This window comes from Palaemon carinicauda, chromosome 18, assembly GCF_036898095.1.
Source record: "Palaemon carinicauda isolate YSFRI2023 chromosome 18, ASM3689809v2, whole genome shotgun sequence".
NCBI classification, from domain to species: Eukaryota; Metazoa; Arthropoda; class Malacostraca; order Decapoda; family Palaemonidae; genus Palaemon; species Palaemon carinicauda.
The window spans coordinates 32,137,128-32,157,384 of NC_090742.1; the positions used below are offsets into that span (position 1 = coordinate 32,137,128).

General features: G+C 45.7%; 1 protein-coding gene across 1 annotated transcript in view; it reads left to right on the forward strand.

Moving 5' to 3' along the window:
• Nucleotides 1-20,257, forward strand: part of LOC137657749 (protein KRI1 homolog) — a 216,275-nt gene that overhangs the window by 117,387 nt on the left and 78,631 nt on the right. Inside the window, exons 8-9 of the mRNA XM_068392221.1 lie at nt 6,994-7,228; nt 20,019-20,151. Coding sequence (XP_068248322.1) covers nt 6,994-7,228; nt 20,019-20,151 — 368 coding nt within the window. The remainder of the gene's footprint in view (nt 1-6,993; nt 7,229-20,018; nt 20,152-20,257) is intronic.

Sequence of the window (20,257 nt, forward strand, 5' to 3'; positions counted from 1 at the left end):
GCAGCCAAAGGTACCGCGGAGAAGGAACACTCGCCGACAGAGGACCCCCTCGCATGGGTACCCCTGAAGACACCCTTCAGGTCCCCTCTGAAAATGAAAGAGGGCTTCGGTTCCTGGTCCCCCACTGAAGAGCGTCCGCGCTCCCCTCCAGCGCCATCTGCTACGTTTCCGGACGTCTTTCTACAGGCCCCACCGACGGTCGAGCGTCGCAGGATCCCTCCTACGTCTTCGCGTGAATCGGCCCCACCTAAACGGGCCTATAAGTCGTCGGGTTCGTCAGTCAAGGCTTTTTCCTGCTCCTCGGAGGACGAAGCCCGGAGCAAACACAGAAGGCATCGAGAGAAGTCCCGCAGGAGGCCCTCCCGCTCCAGGTCTCGCCACGGGAGAAGACATTCCGGATTCCCCAGGAGGAAATGGAGGAGAAGTGGCTCCCCAGACGAGGAATGGGTGGTTATACCTCGCAGCAGACTGTTGGAGTTAGCAGCGGTCCCAGGCTCTTCAGGTTGGCGCCCTAGGGGCCGTTCGCCAGAGAGGTACTCTTCCAGTAGCAGATTCGACCGACGAAGGGAGTCGTCGTTCCAGGTCCCAGCAGACAGGCATAAGTCCGCGAAGGTTCCAGCTCCATCCGCCCAGCGGAGAGAGTCGCCCCTTCGGTCTGGCAGCCGCGTCCAGACCTCTAGGACATCCCTGAGCCGCCAGGTTCGTGAAGGACGGCTCCCCTCGTCGAGTAGACCCACAGACACGTGGTCCTCCGTGAGGAAGGATAGACCGAGGACGGAGGCCTCCGTCTCGACGGCTATGCCCGTTCTTCAACCAGAACCCCAGGAGATGGAGAGGACCAAGGCCTTGGCTTCTCCCCGTACGGAAGCCTCCGACGGAGGTGCCCCGTCGCATGCAGCAGTTCGTCCAGCGGAGGGACTGGACGACCAGGGAAAGGGCTCTGCAGCGGAAGTATCAGCCTATCGCAGAGTGATAGGCCTCATCCGGAGACACCACAGGCTAGACGAGCCCTAGCCCTCCTCCGAAGAGTTCTGGCGGTCCAGTCTCAACAGGCTGGTGGATGCCCCTGTCCAGCAGAGACCCTCCCTGGTCCTGCCGCTAGCCAGGGATGTGAAGCTAGGTAGAGCCCACGTGGACAAGATTGTGGCCAACCACGCCGAGGCTCCCAAGAACCAGAGTTCCTCCAAACTACTACAGGGCCTGAAGTCCCAGAGCAAGTTCTACCTTCCGGAGGGTCACTGTGCAGGCGCATGTACCCTGGAGCCTGCACTCGCCGTTTTGGGACAAGGAACTGCGGAAGAGAGAGTCTCATTAGCACCAATCTGTTTCTCCCTTGCGGAAGCCACCATGATGGAGGAGATTGCGAAGGACCTGGTGAACGTCTCCTCCTGGCTGGATTGGTGGGCTTCTACCCTGGTGGGCGTCCAGGCATCGTACGACCTCACGGTCCCTGAAAATCAGGCCTTACTCAAGGAGCTGATTAGCTCGGGGGTAAGGCCCTGAAATTTCTCTCATATCAGTCACTAGCACAGGCCACCAACTGGGTCCTACGGAGGAGGGACACGGTCTTTAACAAGATAACCAGACGGCTCCCCGACAGAGAGGCGAGGTCCCCGAGAAGCCTAACCCTGTGGGATGACTCGAATTTCCCCCTGAAGGCAGCTGTGGAGTCGATTGAAAGGGTCAGAAAACTAAGGACCAGGGCAATCCCAGACCTCCCTCAGTGAGGAGGCCCGCGCACAGAAGGTCGACCTCCGATGTTCCTCCGCCATCTTGGCCTACTCCTAGCCAGACCAGGAGAGACACCCCTACTACGGCCTGGTCACAGTCCTCTCAGCCCTCCCGTAGGGGAGCAGCCTCAACTCAATCCTCCTATAGGCCTGCGTACGCAACGTCCAGAAGAGGGCGTTCAGGCCGCGCCTCTAGGAGAAGATAGGGAGGGAGGCCCCCTACTCCTGCCGAAGCCTCAGGTGGGGGGATGCCTGAAACACTCTTGGCAAGCATGGAAAGACCACGGAGCAGACCCATGGACAGTGGCAGTCCTGAAGGAAGGGTACAGGTTACCCTTCCTAGTGGAACCACCACCTCTGATACCAGATCAGCAGGCAGGGTGGCTAGCCCCCAAGGATCCCTTTAAAAAGACAGCCCTACAGGAAGAAGTCTCAGCGATGTTGGCAAAAGGAGCGTTGGAACCAGTCAAGGACCCTGGTCCGGGGTTTTACAGCAGGCTGTTCCTGGTGGAGAAGGCGACAGGGGCTGGAGACCGGTCATAGACCTCTCAGCCCTCAACAAATTTGTGTGCAAGACCGACTTCAAGATGGACACTCCGAAGTCGGTCTTAGCGTCCTTGAGGGAAGGGGACTTCATGATGTCAGTAGACCTCAAGGACACCTACTTCCAAATTCCAATTCATCCATCCAGTAGGAAGTACCTACGGGTGAAATGGGGTACCCAGGCGTTGCAGTTCAGAACCCTCTGCTTCGGGCTGTCCACAGCCCCGCAGGTCTTCACCAGGGTCTTCACAACGGTCTCAGCCTGGGCACACGAACAGGGCATTCGCCTGATTCGGTACCTAGACGACTGGTTGTTACTTTCAGCCTCAGAGGAAGTACTGAGGGAACAAGGTGCGAAGCTTCTGCGGTTCTGCAACATCCTGGGTATCATCATCATCCTGAAGAAGTCCCAGTTGATACCCTCCACCAGGATGACCTACCTCGGAATGGTTCTGGACTCCCGGTTGGCGAGAGCCTTCCCCTCCGCGGAGAGATTAGACAACCTAGACTGAGTCCTTCGCCCCTTCCTGTCGGACCAGCCCAGGAGAGCGAAGGACTGGCAGAGACTGATAGGACACCTTGTGTCATTAGAGAAACTGGTCCCCCAGGGCAGCCTGAAGCTCAGAGAGGTCCAGTGGAATCTGAAGGAGAACTGGAACCAGAGGGACTCCCCCCACAAGGTGATCCCGGTGTTTCCGGAGACGAAGGAAGTCCTAGAGTGGTGGTGTGGCAGGTCGAACACCCTCAAGAAATGCCCTTCGCAGTCGACCCTCCGGAGATGCTCCTGTTCACGGGTGGGGTGCCCATCTGCTCGGACGGTCAGCAAGAGGGACCTGGACGAGCGAGGAGAAAGCCCAGCACATAAACGTGTTAGAGATGCGGGCAGTACAGAGGGCGTGCCTGGAGTTCGTCCATCTACTCCTGGGGAATACCGTGGCGTTGATGTGCAACAACACCACGGTAGTGGCCTACATAAAGAAACAAGGAGGACTAAGATCGAAGGAGTTGTGCGTCCTCACGTTGGAACTGCTGGAATGGGCCGAAGTAGAACAGGTCAGGATCTCAGCAAGGTTCATTCCGGGAAAAAAGAATGTCCTGGCCGACGGCCTCAGCAGGATGGGACAAGTAGTGGGTTCCGAATGGTCCCTGCACCCAGAAGTAGCCAGAACCATCATTCTGAAATGGGGGTCGCTGGTGATGGATCTCTTCGCAACGAGATTGAACGCTCAGCTCCCCGTCTTTTGTTCTCCTGTCCCAGACCCAAGAGCGGCGTTCGAGGACGCCTTCCAACATCCCTGGGACAACCTCGACGTTTACGCCTTCCCCCCCCCCTTCGGGATGCTCAGACAGGTCCTCAACAGAGTAAGAAGGGCGGACAACCTGTGGATGACTTTGGTAGCGCCCTGGTGGCCGGAGAGAGAATGGTTTGTGGATCTAAAAGAACTGGCACGACTTCCACCTTGGCCCTATTCAGACAGGCCAGACCTTCTTCGGCAACCACATTTCCTAAGGCTTCACGAGAACCCTCGGTCCCTCCGGCTTCACGCGTGGAGGTTATCGAGCGTCTCCTGAGGAAAGAAGGCTATTCGTCGGGGACGGCAGCGGGGATGTCAGGCTACCTGAGACGATCATCGGCAGCAGTCTACCAAGCAAAGTGGGCCACCTTTACTAAGTGGTGCGCCTCTAAGAACATCAGGCCCCTGAGGGCCTCCATCCTGGAGATAGCGGACTTCCTGGTTTATCTCAGGGACGTGGCAAACATGTCCATTCCGGCCATCAAGGGAGTACGGGCTGCTCTGGGTCAAGTCTTCCTCCGGAAGGGCATCGACCTAGGATCCTCCAGACATCTATTGATGCTCATTAAGAGCTTCGAGCAATTGTATCCCCCGCAAGCCGTTCGGATGCCACAGTGGGACGTGGGCAGGTTCCTGAAGATGTTGTCAGAGCCTCCCTTCAAACCTCTAAAGGACATCGTGGACAAGGCTCTCGCCCTCAAGACGGTTTTCCTATTGGCATTAGCTTCGGCGAAACGAGTAGGGGTAATACATGGACTGTCCTACGAGGTCTCTCACTCGAAGGGTTGGCGGGAGCTCACCTTCAGGTTCGTGCCGTCCTTCGTTGCGAAGACCCAGAATCCTGCCGTGTGGGATCCCAGGTTTGAGGGGTTCTCAATACCAGCAATTCCTCGTTCGGACAACTCGAAGGACTTGCGTCTGTGCCCTGTCAGGGCCATAAGAAAATACTTAGAGGACAGCCAGACTTCGGCCCGAGATCAAAACTCTGTTTGTGTCCACGGGCCTGGTAAAGAAGCCAGTCTCGAAGAACACTATCTCCTTCTGGTTAAGGCAGGTGATCATCAGGGCCTGCAGTAAGGCAGGTATCCCCCTGCCGGGAAAGCCCAGACCCCACGACATTAGGGGTCTGAGCACCACGTTAGCGTTCGAGAAGACTATGGCAGTGGGCCAAATCCTGAGGGCAGGCACCTGGGCTAACCAGTCTACCTTCACTGCTCATTACTTGAAGGACTATTCAAGAAAATCCCTGGACGGTTTCTCGATAGGTACCGTCGTTTCTGCGCTCCAAACGGTTTAAAGGTCTGGCCCCAGTGATAACCACGGGTAGAAAGTACAATAGACACAGGTTCGTTCCTTAACCCCCTTGTTCCCCCCCCCCCCTTTTTCCGCTTAAAATGGTCTCAGATAGGACTCTGAGCCGTGATAGAAGGACCCCTACTTTGGAAGGACATGGCTCCTAGGATTTCTTGCACAGGTGAGTTACTTAGACACTAAGATGAGTTTTTTGTGTAGTTTCCCCTATTCTCGTTTTTCCTTGGAGTCATCAAGACCTAGCCTCCTATCTAGGTCTTGGGATATATCTCAGCACGGTCTCAGAGGGTTAAGGCCACTCCCACCTCCTAAAGTATAAGTCTCCTAAGAAAGTAGTTCGAGGTAAGTACTCCATGTTGGAACAAATCACAAATTTTTAATTAATTTGTATTTTTCCTAACAGTACTTACCTCGAACTACTTTCGGGTAATGGCCCGCCCTTCCTTCCCCGAGTGCCTTATGGAATTCTTAGAGACCTAAAACTACCAAGAACTTACTAGAGGTCGAGACCTGAGCAAGCATGCTCTCTGACCCAGGGTTAGCCTCAAGGCGCGTATCACTCCGCCTGAGGTTACCCCTCATAGAAAATGGGTATAGGGTAGACTACACAAAACTCTGGTCGGTTGGGAGGAGATCCCAGATACTCCTAAGAAAGTAGTTCGAGGTAAGTACTGTTAGGAAAAATACAAATTACTTAAAAATTTGTGATTTCAGAGTAATATTTCATGCCTAACCTACCCTGTTTCAAACACCAACCTAACTTCTTAGTGGTTAAAGTGCACTTTTTAGTCAAGTTTAGTGATATTGAGTTCTTCCTGAAAATCTTCAAATTCATTACTTACTTTCCCCCTCAACAGCGATAACATCAGTCTCACACATTTCTAGCTGATATTTTAGACACTTAGAATATGTTGATTTAAAACCGAGATGTAACATAAGTATTGTACCTTCAAATCCCTGCTTATCTCCTATGATCCGAGATGTTAGTCTAGATATTCTTGTAATCCTCTCGTGAAATAAGTTCTTAAGTCTGTGATACTCACGTTCTGGTGCAATGCATTCGGGAGCCCCATCTTTGGTAAGGAGAAACAAAATAAGAACCTATATACCCTTGGGGAAGCATTGCTAGGGACTGCCCTTGACCATATGATACTTGTAGGTTTGCTGCAACCTCTGTGTTCTGCATGACCATGATTTATTACACTCCTCAACTGGTGGATAGGAAGAAACACACTATTGGATAATTACCTTGAAAAGGCACATTTAATTCTGTGGACATTCTTTCAATGGGTGCCGTGGTAATAGGACTATGATGAACTGACTGGTAGTCTCACAGGAAGCAGGCCAGTTTACCAGCCACAGGATACAACTCTGACTTTCTTAGCTAGGAAGAGTACGGAAGAAGAAACTATATTCTTCACACTTGAAGCCTGCTGTGTGGTTTTTTACCCCAAAGCAAAAAGTTTGTCTCAATCTATTTAGAATTTTTGTCATACTAAATTGTCCTCTTGTTTATTATGTAACACAATGTTCATATTACTTCACCCCTGGCAAACATTACCTCTTGGGAACTGATTGATCAGCCTTGCCTCATTGCAAGCCAGCTACGATATTGCACCCAAAATTTTGGTTGAACCAGTCGTAGAAAACTTGATCAGTAGTAACCCCATTAAATGACTTTGAAAAAATACAAATTATATAAAATTTGTAGTTTCAATAGATGGATAGGTGCTTATGATTTCTTGTTTTCAAGAAATGTCCCCAAAACTGCTGCACCTTATCATTAAAGAAAAGAAGAAATACAACGAACAATCAAACAGTACGCCAGAATGTATGTATCATCCACCAGTTAGCTGCAATAGATTAGAACGGTTATGATGATACACATTTTTTTTGTATTGTAGTTCTAATGGTTTTGTATGAAATAGTTCATTTTGTTTAGAAAAATTGCATCAGTTTTACGACCCCTCCCATTATTTACAGTGAGTCAAAATCTGAGTTTTGGAATTGTTATTAGTTTTGGTTTCAAAAGTGAACAGTTGAGTTATATTCATGAAACTGAAATGCAAAATTCAATTAAAAAACTTAATCGTTTTTCAAATTATTTCTTGCAGGCATCAGGAGCCAGGGGATCTCATTAAACGTCACCCAAGACATGTTTCTGATACCCTTCGCCTCAAAGATGAGAAGCGCAAAGCAAGACGTGAAGCAGCAAAAGCACGCCAGATTCAAAAGAAAGAAGACAAGAGGAAGGAGATTGAGCTCTTGAAAGCCATGAAGTATAAGGAGATTGAAGAGAAGATTGAGAAAATCAAGGAGGCCTCTGGAAATGACGATATTGATTTAGGGGTAAGCATTTTGCTATATTTCTAGTACTAGGCTCAGTTCAGTATATGGCCGTTGTGCCTCTGGTAGTTTTATATACTTTACTAAACCATTAGCTAGATTGACTTTTTCAGAATGATTTAAAAGTAGGAGTCAGTGATAAGCACTTTTCCAGAATGAAGAATAAAGAATTAATTTTTTTTTGTGGCAAAACTAAGAGTCCTTGTAGATGGGTACTACCTAATGTTTGTGTAACGCTGTACACTGTAGATAGTATAAAGTGCTCTTGGCAGTGTTTTTTCAATATTAAACTTACCCGATGATCATGTAGCTGTCAACTCTGTTGCCCGACAGAAATCTACGGTCGGGATACGCCAGCGATCGCTATACAGGTGGGGGTGTACACAACAGCGCCATCTGTGGTCAGGTACTCCAGTACTTCTTGTCAACAAGACCTCAATTTTTCCTCTGTCGTGCCACCGGCTAGACCTACTTGGATACGCTGTTGATTCTGGAGTTATTGTTCACGATTTGGTGATGTATTTGCTCTAGAGTTTAGCTTTCGCTATTCAGGAAGCTTTATCATTAGCTTAGCTAGCTTTTGGAATTAATTTGATTTAATTATGGTGACGAAGAGAGTATGAACTCTCTTTCACTTTTAAATGGCCGACCCTTTCCTTAGTCGGAAGTGTTGGTGTCGAAGAGAGTATAGACTCTCTTTCTTAATTTTGCTTAACAAAGTTATAGATTTTATTTCTCTCCGCCTTTTATAGGCCTCTTCGATTAACTTCCTTTTATTATAAACTTATAAAAATTAATTTTTATGTTTGTTTATATGCGACCTTTCCTAATAGTAGGCGGTCATTACTTGGAACCGAAGTTAATTAACATTGAGCCCGTCATATCGTTTTTCCTGTTAAGATTTTATGCTATTTTAATTTTAATGTTTTTGAAAGATTTTCTTTGATAGTCTCGTACTGTTTTTCAAAGTTGAACTAACGTTTTGTTTTGTCTCCGCAGTTGTTGACGTTCAGAACGTTCAACTTGCGCTCTATCGTTACGATAGAGAGAGAGTATTCACGGTTTCACGTTGCAGTAAGAGTAAACCGATTCTAGCGTTTTGTTCATTCTTTCTTAGCTTAAATGGTTTTAATTCTAATAAAGGAACTTTTTATTTGGGAAATCTTTCAGTTTTTTTCCTTTAACAAATAATATGTTTTAACGATATATATAATTGGGCTCTTCTCTCAGGTTCTAAGTCAAGAGAGAGAGAGAGAGAGATAGAGACGGAGGGAGAGAGAGGAGGATAAACGTCTTGTTCAAGCGGGTAACGTTGTTATCGTTTTTGCTCTTCTCCCTAGTCTCTTTAGGGGAAGAAGGTAAAACGTTTCTAGAGTTTTATTCTTGTTCCCAGGCTTTATGCGGTGAGAGATTTTAAACGTAGTTTATTTGATCTAGTGTTTAGTCTCTTTTCCAGCCACTGAATTCTTTATCTTTCATTATGTTTTTCTGTTACATTGTAATACTGTTTTCGCAATTACTAACTTTTAATGAAGGATAGGATTGCGTGTTTCAGGTACAAACCACTTAAAGTTTCGAGTTCAGTGAAATAAGTGCAAACAGAAAATCAAAAGTGATAAAGTGATAAGCGCAAAGTGTTACAGTGTTGCGTTCGAGGGTTCGTCTGTTCGTGCCAGTTGTTCGCCTAGTCTGGGACCTCTTACAAGCTCCCAAGCCCAGGGGAGAAGTAATGTCGAAGGACTTATGGGTTCATCAGGCCTTGATCGACGAACAGACGTTTCCCTCCGTGGTTTCGGGTGTACCCACTCACGTTGCAGACGTGATCACCCCACCCACACAAAGACGAGAGAGCCCATTTATTCCTCGTCTGCGGAAGAGGTTTCTCGCAGAAACCATGGACCAAATCTTGCAGCTTTTAAGTGCAAGTCGGTCCCTTCCGCGCAAGTCCAACGGCCGAGGTGTAGCCACTGGGTCAGTTCGGACTTGCTGCAGTACGACAACTGCACACCTCCCAGAGAGGCAAGGTGGTACCGCAACAGGCAGTAACTCCGTCTGTTGCCGCACCAGCTGTTTTAGACCCTCAGTCACAACGGACAGTAGCTCCGTTTGTTGTTGTCTTTCATAGACCCTAGTGGTCCATGCTGCAGAATATACAGTCTCAGCTTGCTCCTTCATACAGGAGTATCATGCTGGAAGGTTGACAATGCAGCCTGTTAACCTACAACCCGCCGAGGTTGTGCGCTCAGCAGATACTGCGGCTGCCTGCTCCCACCCTCCACCTGTGAGAGCTCCACCTCCGATGCGCAGTCCACCCTGCCAGACGCATGTTCTTGCTGCGCCTCCTGCTTTCATGCGTGAGCTGCCGCATCGGGAGTTGCCGGGTTCCAGCACTATGAGGAGCCTCATGCTATGCGGCAACCTCCTCAACCCATGAGGCAGGAGCCTCATGCTATGCGGCATCCTCCTCAACCCATGAGGCAGGAGCCTCATGTGAGGCAGGAGCCTCATGCTATGCGGCAACCTCCTCAACCCATGGGGCAGGAGCCTCATGCTATGCGGCATCCTCCTCAACCCATGAGGCAGGAGCCTCATGTGAGGCAGGAGCCTCATGCTATGCGGCAACCTCCTCAACCCATGAGGCAGGAGCCTCATGTGAGGCAGGAGCCTCATGCTATGCGGCAACCTCCTCAACCCATGAGGCAGGAGCCTCATGCTATGCGGCATCCTCCTCAACCCATGAGGCAGGAGCCTCATGCTATGCGGCAACCTCCTCAACCCATGAGGCAGGAGCCTCATGCTATGCGGCATCCTCCTCAACCCATGCGGCATGAGCCTCATCCCATGCAGCATGAGCCTTATCCCATGCAGCATGAGCCTCATACCATGCAGCATGAGCCTCATCCCATGCAGCATGAGCCTCATCCCATGCAGCATAAGCCGCATGCCATGCAACATGCTCTGCATACCTTACAGCATGCTCTACATACAGCATGCTCTGCATACCTTACAGCATGCTCTGCATACCTTACAGCATGCTCTGCATACCTTACAGCATGCTCTGTATACCTTACAGCATGCTCGGCATACCTTACAGCATGCTCTGCATACCTTACAGCATGCTCTGCATACAGCATGCTCTGCATTCCTTACAGCATGCTCTGCATACCTTACAACATGCTCTGCATTCCTTACAGCATGCTCTGCATACAGCATGCTCCGCATTCCTTACAGCATGCTCTGCATACCTTTCCGCATGCTCTTCAATCACACATCTTTGGTTGTTGCCAACTCACAAGACTGTCAAGCAGTTTCATAACGTTGCCTTCTGTCTGCTGCTTTTGCACCAGTGAAACCCTCACTGAGAGAACTTAGCTTTTCTCGGATATGGTTCCTGTAGATGAGAAAGTGCTATTCTCCCTCCTTCTGATATTCCCTTGAGGACTCTGTCATTTGGAGAGGAGCCTTAAGCTGCTTAGCCTCCTATGGACTTTTATTTAAGCATAACATGCTTCCAGGGAGGGTAATAGTTCCGCTTCAGTCGCTAACCCCGTCTGTTGCCACACCTGCTCCCATAGACCTTGAGCTTTGTTGCAAGACATGCAGTCCAAGCTTAGTCCTTGTTAGAGGATTTTTGTTTACGGAGTCAGTGTGTCACTGGGAAGACGTTCAACAACCAGCAGAGGTGACTTGTTGTGACGCAGTGCGGCAACCTCAGCAACCCGATAAGGAGTTGTCTGTACTACCCAGACAGTCTAGACAGTTTCGGGTTGTCGCTGTACTTCCTCGCTTCCCCATGGTTGACAGTTCACAGACTGTGCAGCAGTACCATGATTTTGTGTCCGGCTCCGTCAGACGACTGGCTTTTAAGAGCTCCCACAAGTCGTCGCTGTCTGGAGAATCTCAGATGGACTATGGATCTGACCAAGGAACTGGGCCTCCTGGTCAATTTAGAGGAGTCCCAGCTCGTCCCATCCCAGACCATTGTCTACCTGGGTATGGAGCTTCAGAGTCGAGCTTTTCGGGCTTTTCCGTCGGCCCCAAGGATCTACCAAGCCCTAGAATGCATCCAGAGCATGCTGAGAAGGAACCGATGCTCAGTCAGGTAGTGGATGAGTCTCACAGGGACACTTTCATCGCTGGCCCTGTTCATCGAGTTAGGGAGACTCCACCTCCGCCCCCTTCAGTATCATCTAGCTGCTCACTGGATAAAGGACATGACGCTAGAGACGGTCTCAGTTCCTGTTTCCGAAGAGATGAGGTCTACTCTAACGTGGTGGAAGAACAGCTTTCTTCTCAAGGAAGGTCTTCCTTTGGCTGTTCAGAACCCCGACCGCCGTCTCTTCTCGGACGCATCAGACACGGGCTGGGGTGCGACATTGGACGGACAGGAATGCTCGGGAACATGGAATCAGGAGCAAAGGACACTTCACATCAATTGCAAGGAGTTGTTGGCGGTTCATCTGGCCTTGATAAACATCAAGTCCCTCCAACCTAACAAGGTGGTGGAGGTGGACTCCGACAACACCACAGCCTTGGCTTACATCTCCAAGCAGGGAGGGACTCATTCGAGGAAGTTGTTCTAGATCGCAAGGGACCTCCTCATCTGGTCAAAAGATCGAAAGCTCACGCTGGGAACGAGGTTCATTCAGGGCGATAGGAATGTCATGGCAGATCGCCTCAGCCGGAAGGGTCAGGTCATCCCCACAGAGTGGACCCTTCACTACCATGTTTGCAGCAGACTTTGGGCCCTGTGGGGTCAGCCAACCATAGATCTGTTCGCTACCTCGATGACCTAGAGGCTCCCGTTGTATTGTTCTCCGATTCCAGACCCAGCAGCAGTTCACGTGGCTGCTTTTCTGCTGGATTGGTCCCATCTCGACCTGTATGCATTCCCGCCGTTCAAGATTGTCAACAGGGTACTTCAGAAGTTCGCCTCTCACAAAGGGATACGGCTGACGTTGGTTGCTCCCCTCTGGCCCGCGAGAGAATGGTTCACAGAGGTACTGCAATGGCTGGTCGACATTCCCAGGATTCTTCCTCTAAGAGTGGACCTTCTACGTCAACCTCACGTAAAGAAGGTACACCCAAACCTCCACGCTCTTCGTCTGACTGCCTTCAGACTATCGAAAGACTCAAGAGCTAGAGGCTTTTCGAAGGAGGCAGCCAGAGCGATTGCCAGAGCAAGGAGGACATCCACTCTCAGAGTCTATCAGTCTAAATGGGAAGTCTTCCGAAGCTGGTGCAAGGCCAATGCAGTTTCCTCAACCAGTACCACTGTAACCCAGATTGCTGACTTCCTGTTACATCTAAGGAACGTAAGATCCCTTTCAGCTCCTACGATCAAGGGTTACAGAAGTATGTTGGCAGCGGTTTTCCGCCACAGAGGCTTGGATCTTTCCACCAACAAAGATCTACAGGACCTCCTTTGGTCTTTTGAGACCTCAAAGGAACGTTGGTTGTCCACTCCAGGCTGGAATCTAGACGTGGTCCTAAGGTTCCTTATGTCATCAAGATTTGAACCTCTCCAATCAGCCTCTTTTAAGGACCTCACATTAAAAACTCTTTTCCTCGTGTGCTTGGCAACAGCTAAAAGAGTAAGTGAGATCCACGCTTTCAGCAGGAACATAGTTTTCACATCTGAAACGGCTACATGTTCCTTGCAGCTCGGTTTTTTTTTGCTAAAAACGAGCTTCCTTCACGTCCTTGGCCTAAGTCGTTCGAGATCCCAAGCCTGTCCAACTTGGGGGGGGAACGAACTGGAGAGAGTACTTTGCCCAGTTAGAGCTCTTAGGTACTATCTAAAAAGGTCAAAACCTTTACGAGGACAATCAGAAGCCTTATGGTGTGCTATCAAGAAGCCTTCTCTTCCAATGTCTAAGAACTCAGTTTCTTACTACATCAGGCTTCTGTTTAGGGAAGCACATTCTCATCTGAAGGAAGAAGACCTTGCTTTGCTGAAGGTAAGGACACATGAAGTGAGAACTGTGGCTACTTCAGTGGCCTTCAAACAGAACCGTTCTCTGCAGAGTGTTATGGATGCAACCTATTGGAGAAGCAAGTCAGTGTTCGCATCATTCTATCTCAAAGATGTCCAGTCTCTTTACGAGAACTGCTACACCCTGGGACCATTCGTAGCAACGAGTGCAGTAGTAGGTGAGGGCTCACCCACTACATTCCCATAATTCCATAACCTTTTTAACCTTTCTCTTGAATACTTTTTATGGGTTGTACGGTCGGCTAAGAAGCCTTCCGCATCCTTGTTGATTTGGCGGGTGGTCAATTCTTTCTTGAGAAGCGCCGAGGTTAGAGGTTGTGATGAGGTCCTTTAGTATGGGTTGCAGCCCTTTATACTTTAGCCACCTAAGAGTCGTTCAGCATCCTAAGAGGACCGCTACGCTCAGTAAGGAAGACGTACTTATTAAAGGCAGAGTAATGGTTCAAGTCGACTTCCTTACCAGGTACTTATTTATTTTTTATTGTTATTTTGAATAACTAATAAAAATGAAATACGGGATACTTAGCTTCTTTGTTAACATGTATACTGGTCTCCACCCACCACCCTGGGTGTGAATCAGCTACATGATCATCGGGTAAGTTTAATATTGAAAAATGTTATTTTTATTACTAAAATAAATTTTTGAATATACTTACCCGATGATCATGATTTAAATGACCCGCCCTTCCTCCCCATAGAGAACCAGTGGACCGAGGAGAAAATTGAGGTCTTGTTGACAAGAAGTACTGGAGTACCTGACCACAGATGGCGCTGTTGTGTACACCCCCACCTGTATAGCGATCGCTGGCGTATCCCGACCGTAGATTTCTGTCGGGCAACAGAGTTGACAGCTACATGATCATCGGGTAAGTATATTCAAAAATTTATTTTAGTAATAAAAATAACATGTTACTTCAGCCCCAGATGCAGAAATTTTTAAAGTTTGGTTTATTCATATGCATATACAAACTTCCAAGTCATTTATATGGGTTACTCCAGTCTTGTTTTCTTTATGACTAGACAACCAAAGAAAATTAGTTTGATTGCATCATACTTAGTTGCTAAGCAACCAGTGTACACATGCATTGTAGAATGCCTGCTCATGACTCTTCCTCACTACACCCCTGGTCATGAAGTTAACCCTTTCACTACGAGGCCGCCGATCCGCTATTCAAGCTATATACGAGACTTGTCACCATCAGATATACTTGTTCACTTACTCTATAACCTACATTTCCATGTTGATTTGTTTTACTTCTGATTACTGAATAAATTTTTCAAAATTTTGCAATATTTTCCATTGTATTTCACTTTAAACAACCAAAATATTTTTTCCATTTATTGTGAAGTGATTATAGGGGGGATTTTTCAGAAATTTTTTATATATAATTTTCTCTAAAATAATGGTAAAGCACGGTGATTTTATGGGTAAAAAAACTTTTTAGTCATTGAAATGACTATGCTATTACATAATTCCACGATGAATAGTATATTTATTGAACTGACTATGCTATTACGTAATTCCATGACGAATAGTCGTCGAAAGATACCAAACTACCCATCAGTAATAATGAACTTTACGTCGTGCAAAAATATAATGAAAATATCCACACACACACACACATGATTGATTGATTGATTTTATATTTTTTTGTAGAAATGATAGTTGAGATAAAAAGGAATAAAATAAGAAAAAGACAAATCTCGCTGGGGTGTGGATGCAGCTGAAGTGGTCCGCCCACCCTTGTCATGAGACTTAGAAGAGATCTGAGCTTAGGACTGCTATAAGTACGAGGCACGACTAGGTCGGGAAAATCGGTTAGAGACTGAAAATAATAATGTTCTGAGTCAGCTGCCTCAGGAGTATGGGGAAAAGCTGTCTCGTCTCAACTCTAGAGTCCCACATGAGGAGGCATTCGACATTTGAATTGGAAGTTTCCAAGAGCAGAAAGGCTTTTTCTGAAAAATCATTCACATTTTTTATTCTTCGTAATCATGGTTACTGACCTGGCTCATGGTACATGGCTTCTGTAGTCAGAGTATTTTTCTACAAGTGCAGTGTAAGACCAACACTATCACCAAGATTACTATAAGCGTCGTCTTCTGTGAATAAAGTCTCAGAGGATTTATGATGCAAAATAATGGGAGAGGCTTTCGTCACAGAAAGGAACCTTTGTCTCCTACTTCTGTTGGGAGGAGACGAAGTATGAGAGAAATCTCACTTATTTTCCTGCAACAAGAATAATAACTCTCCCATTGTGAGAATGTCCTCTCCCTACAGTACTTAGGCTACATGGTGATTTTATTAAATCTTTTGTCTGGGCAAGAGGGACTAAAAGGGATGCGGATCTACACCTTCACGGCTCATGAGAATGCCACAAGGGCAGCTATCCCAGCTGGGGCAAGAACGAAAATTCTGACGCTTACTAGAATAAAGCACACTTGTAACTCACAGATAATGATTAGTAATGCAACTGACTGTTAATAAGGAAAAGAGACACAAGGCACAAGCATTAAAGACATTTAAGGTAAGTGAGTTGAATGCGAAAGTTTTGATCATAGAGAGGAAGTGAGGGCATATCCTCTTCACCCATCACTGCAGATGATGACGTTATACATCAAAACATACCAGCTAATACACACCGTGACGTCATCATCACAAGCTAAGATATACAAGATTATAGAACATGTTTGTGTATAACACACAGTTCACACTCGGGAAATTTCACTAAAAAATCTCCTCTCCCTAATATTAGCCCTTCCTCCTCCAGTCTTCAGCCAACCAACAAAGTCTTTGGAATTCTAGCCTTTATTTCTGTATATGTAAGAGCTAATTTATTCTGTTTTTGTTACCATACAATAATCGCACCATTCTCTATAGCCAATGGCGACATTCCCTACCTGAGATATTACTCAAACCTCCTGATACCCACAGCTCGGAGATGTAGGAATCTTCACATCTCACTCTACCACCAACCAAAATTCTTGCAATTCTAGTCATTATTCATGATTGTGTAAGGTATATTTTTCTGTTGTTTTAGTGTTCAAATCACAAAGAAAGCCTCTTTGCCTTGACTACAAGTCCTACCCATAATGAGATGAAAACTTACCAGTAATGCAAATTGTTGACACAAGATTTGTCTTTTACTTATTTTATTCCTTTCCTCTCAACTATCATTTCTACATAATAGTATAAAATCTCTCTCTCTCTCTCTCTCTCTCTCTCTCTCTCTCTCTCTCTCTCTCTCTCTCTCTCTCTCTCTCTCTCTCTCTCTCTCTCTCTCTCTCTTTTTTTACCATGTATTTATACATCATTGAATACTTCTTGTGTGAGGAAATAAATGGATATTTTCATTACATTTCTGTACAACGTAAGGTCCATTATTACTGACGAATAGTTTTATATTTTTCGATGGCTATTCAACGTATAATTATTACAGAATAACATAGTCACTTCAGTTCATATAGTTTTGATTTTTTTTTACACATGAAATTGCAGTGCTTTACCGTACCTTATAATTATACATTATAGAATATATCTTATTTCAAAGGAAACTAATAGATATTTTCATTACATTTTTGTATAATGTAAAGTCTATCATTACTGACGAGTAGTTTTATATCTTTCGACGGCTATTTATCCTGGAATTATTACGGAATAACAATCACTTCAATGAACATAAAGATTTTTTTACACTTAAAATCACAGTGCTTTACCATTATTTAGCGAAAATTATATACATAAAACAAATTGATGGAAAATTAATCTATAATCACTTCAGAATGGAAAAAATATTTTGGTTGTTTTGAGTTAAATACAATGGAAAATAATGCAAACATTCGAAAAATTTATTCTGTAATCAGCAGTACATAAATATACCTAGGCATTTCCCCCTATTTTGGGGGCAGCTGACATCAAACAAATGAAACAAAAAAGAGGACCTCTCCTTTCTACATTCCTCCCAGCCTGACAAGGGACTCAACCGAGTTCGGCTGGTACTGCTAGGGTGCCACAGCCCATCCTCCCCGGTTGTCCACCGCAGCTGAAGCTTCATAACGCTAAATCCCCTACTGCTGCTACCTCCGCAGTCAACCAAGGCACCGGAGGACGCAGCAGGGCCTACCGGAACTGCGTCACAATCGCTCGCCATTCATTCCTATTTCCAGCATGCTCTCTTGCCTCTCTCACATCTATCCTCCTATCACCCAGAGCTTCCTTCACTCCATCCATCTACCCAAACCTTGGCCTTCCTCTTGTACTTCTGCCATCAACTCTTGCATTCATCACCTTCTTTAGCAGACAGCCATTTTCCATTCTCTCAACATGGCCAAACCACTTCAACACATTCATATCCACTCTAGCTGCTAACTCATATCTTACACCTGTTCTCACCCTCACTACTTCGTTCCTAACCCTATCTACTCGAGATACACCAACCATACTCCTTAGACACCATCTCAAATACATTCAATTTCTGTCTCTCCGTCACTTTCATTCCCCACAACTCCGATCCATACATCACATACATCACTGTTGGTACAATCACTTTCTCATACAGAACTCTCTTTACATTCATGCCCAACCCTCTGTTGTTTACTACTCCTTTAACTACCTCCAACACTTTGCATCCTTCATTCACTCTCTGAGGTACATCTGCTTCCACTCCACCATTTGCTGCAACAACAGACCCCAAGTACTTAAACTGATCCACCTCCTCAAGTAACTCTCCATTCAACATGACATTCAACCTCGCACCACCTTCCCTTCTCGTACATCTCATAACCTTACTCTTACCCACATTAACTCTCAACTTCCTTCTTTCACACACCCTTCCAAATTCTGTCACTAATAGGCCAAGCTTCTCTTCTGCATCCACAACCAGTACAGTATCATCCGCAAACAACAAGTGATTTACCTCCCATTCATAGTCATTCTCGTCTACCAGTTTCAATCCTAGTCCCAGCACTCAAGCATTCACCTCTCTCACCACTCCATCAACATACAAGTTAAACAACCATGGCGACATCACACATCCCTGTCTCAGCCCCACTCTCACTGGAAACCAATCGCTCACTTCATTTCCTATCCTAAAACATGCTTTACTACCTTTTTAGAAACTTTTCACTGCTTGTAACAACCTTCCACCAAATCCATATAACCTCATCACATTCCACATTGCTTCCGTATCAACTCTATCATACGCTTTCTCCAGATCCATAAACGCAACATACTTTTGCGAAATATTTCTCGCATATCTGCCTAACTGTAAAAATCTGATTCATACAACCCCTACCTCTTCTAAAACCACCCTGTACTTCTAAGATTGCATTCTCTGTTTTATCCTTAATCCTATTAATCCGTACTCTACCATACACTTTTCCAACTACACTCAAAAAACTAATACCCCTTGAATTACAACACTCTTGCACATCTCCCTTACCCTTATATAGTGGTAAAATACATGCACAAACCCAATCTACTGGTACCATTGACAACACAGAACACATATTAAACAAATAAACAAATAAATATGGAAGTTATTATTATTATTATTATTATTATTATTATTATTATTATTATTAATTTCTAAGAAACAACCCTAGTTTGAAAAGCAGAATGCTATAAGCCCAGGGGGCTCCAACAGGGAAAATATCCCAGTGAGGAAAGGAAACAAGGAGAAATGAAATATCTTAAGAACAGTAACAACATTAAAATAGATATTTCCTATATACACTACAAAAACTTTAATAAAACAAGAGGCAGAGAAGTAAGATAGAATAGTGTGCCCGAGTGTACCCTCAAACAAGAGAACTCTAACCAAGACAGTGGAAGACCATGGCACAGAGGCTATTGCACTATCCAAGACAAGAGACCAATGGTTTGATTTTGGAGTGTCCTCCTAGAAGAGCTGCTTACCAAAACTAAAGAGTCCCTTCTACCCCTTACTAAGAGGAAAGTGGCCACTGAATAATTACATTGCAGTAGTTAACCCCTTGGGTGAAGAAGAATTGTTTGGCAATTTCAGTGCTGTCAGGTGTATGAGGACAGAGGAGATTCTGTAAAGAATATGCCAGACTATTCGGTGTATTGTAGGCAAAGGGAAGGTGAACCGTAACCAGAGAGAAAGATTCAATGTAGTACTGTCTGGCCAGTCAAAGGACCCCATAACGCTTAAGTGGTAGTATCTCAACGGCTAGAGAGTTATGTTGGCTATTATATAGTCAGTGAACTAGTATATCCGATGGTGACAAATACTGTACGTAGGTTAAGTAGTGGATCTGCGGCCTGTTAGTGAAAGGGTTAAAAAGGATCCACTTAATGCGTGCCCTTCATATGAGTTGGGCAATTCTATTAAACCAGAAAAGTAGTACAGTATATATGATTAATTGTTTATGAAGTTTGGGCCAAGCACTGAAACCTTTCTTGGATTATTTATCGCCTTTTTTTTTATTCACTGTTACCTTAAAGGTATCAAGGAACTTGAGATAGGATTCCCAACTCTATCTTTAACTGAATATAATAAATGGATATATAAGTTAGTAGATGTGTTGAATATATTTACATGTATTGAAGACATTAACCTGTACAATATACAAGGCAAAATACTACAATCTCCACCAAGGTCCTGAAATGGATTAAACATTTTGACAATACTATTTAACCCGGATCTTTCAGGTCCTCTCTGTTCTCTGCATTTTCACAGCAGTGGTTTGTATTTAAAAAACAAAAATGCTTTGCATTTCTATTCTCGTAAGCTTTATTATAGAAAAGCACTTCAGTGGTAATTTTTGTTTCAGGATGTTAATTTGGAAGAGGATTTTGACCCAGCTGCTCATGATGCTTATATGGAAAAAATACTTGGTGATAACTATTACGATGGTGTGGATGAAGAGGAGTTGCCAGAGTTTGAAGATGAAATTGATGAAAGCAGTAAGTAACTGCAATGCTTAAGTTCTGTGAGATTAATTTGTTCCTATGCAGTATACAAACCATCATCCTTCAATTGGGAAAATTGATTCAGCAAAGGCTGAAGTCT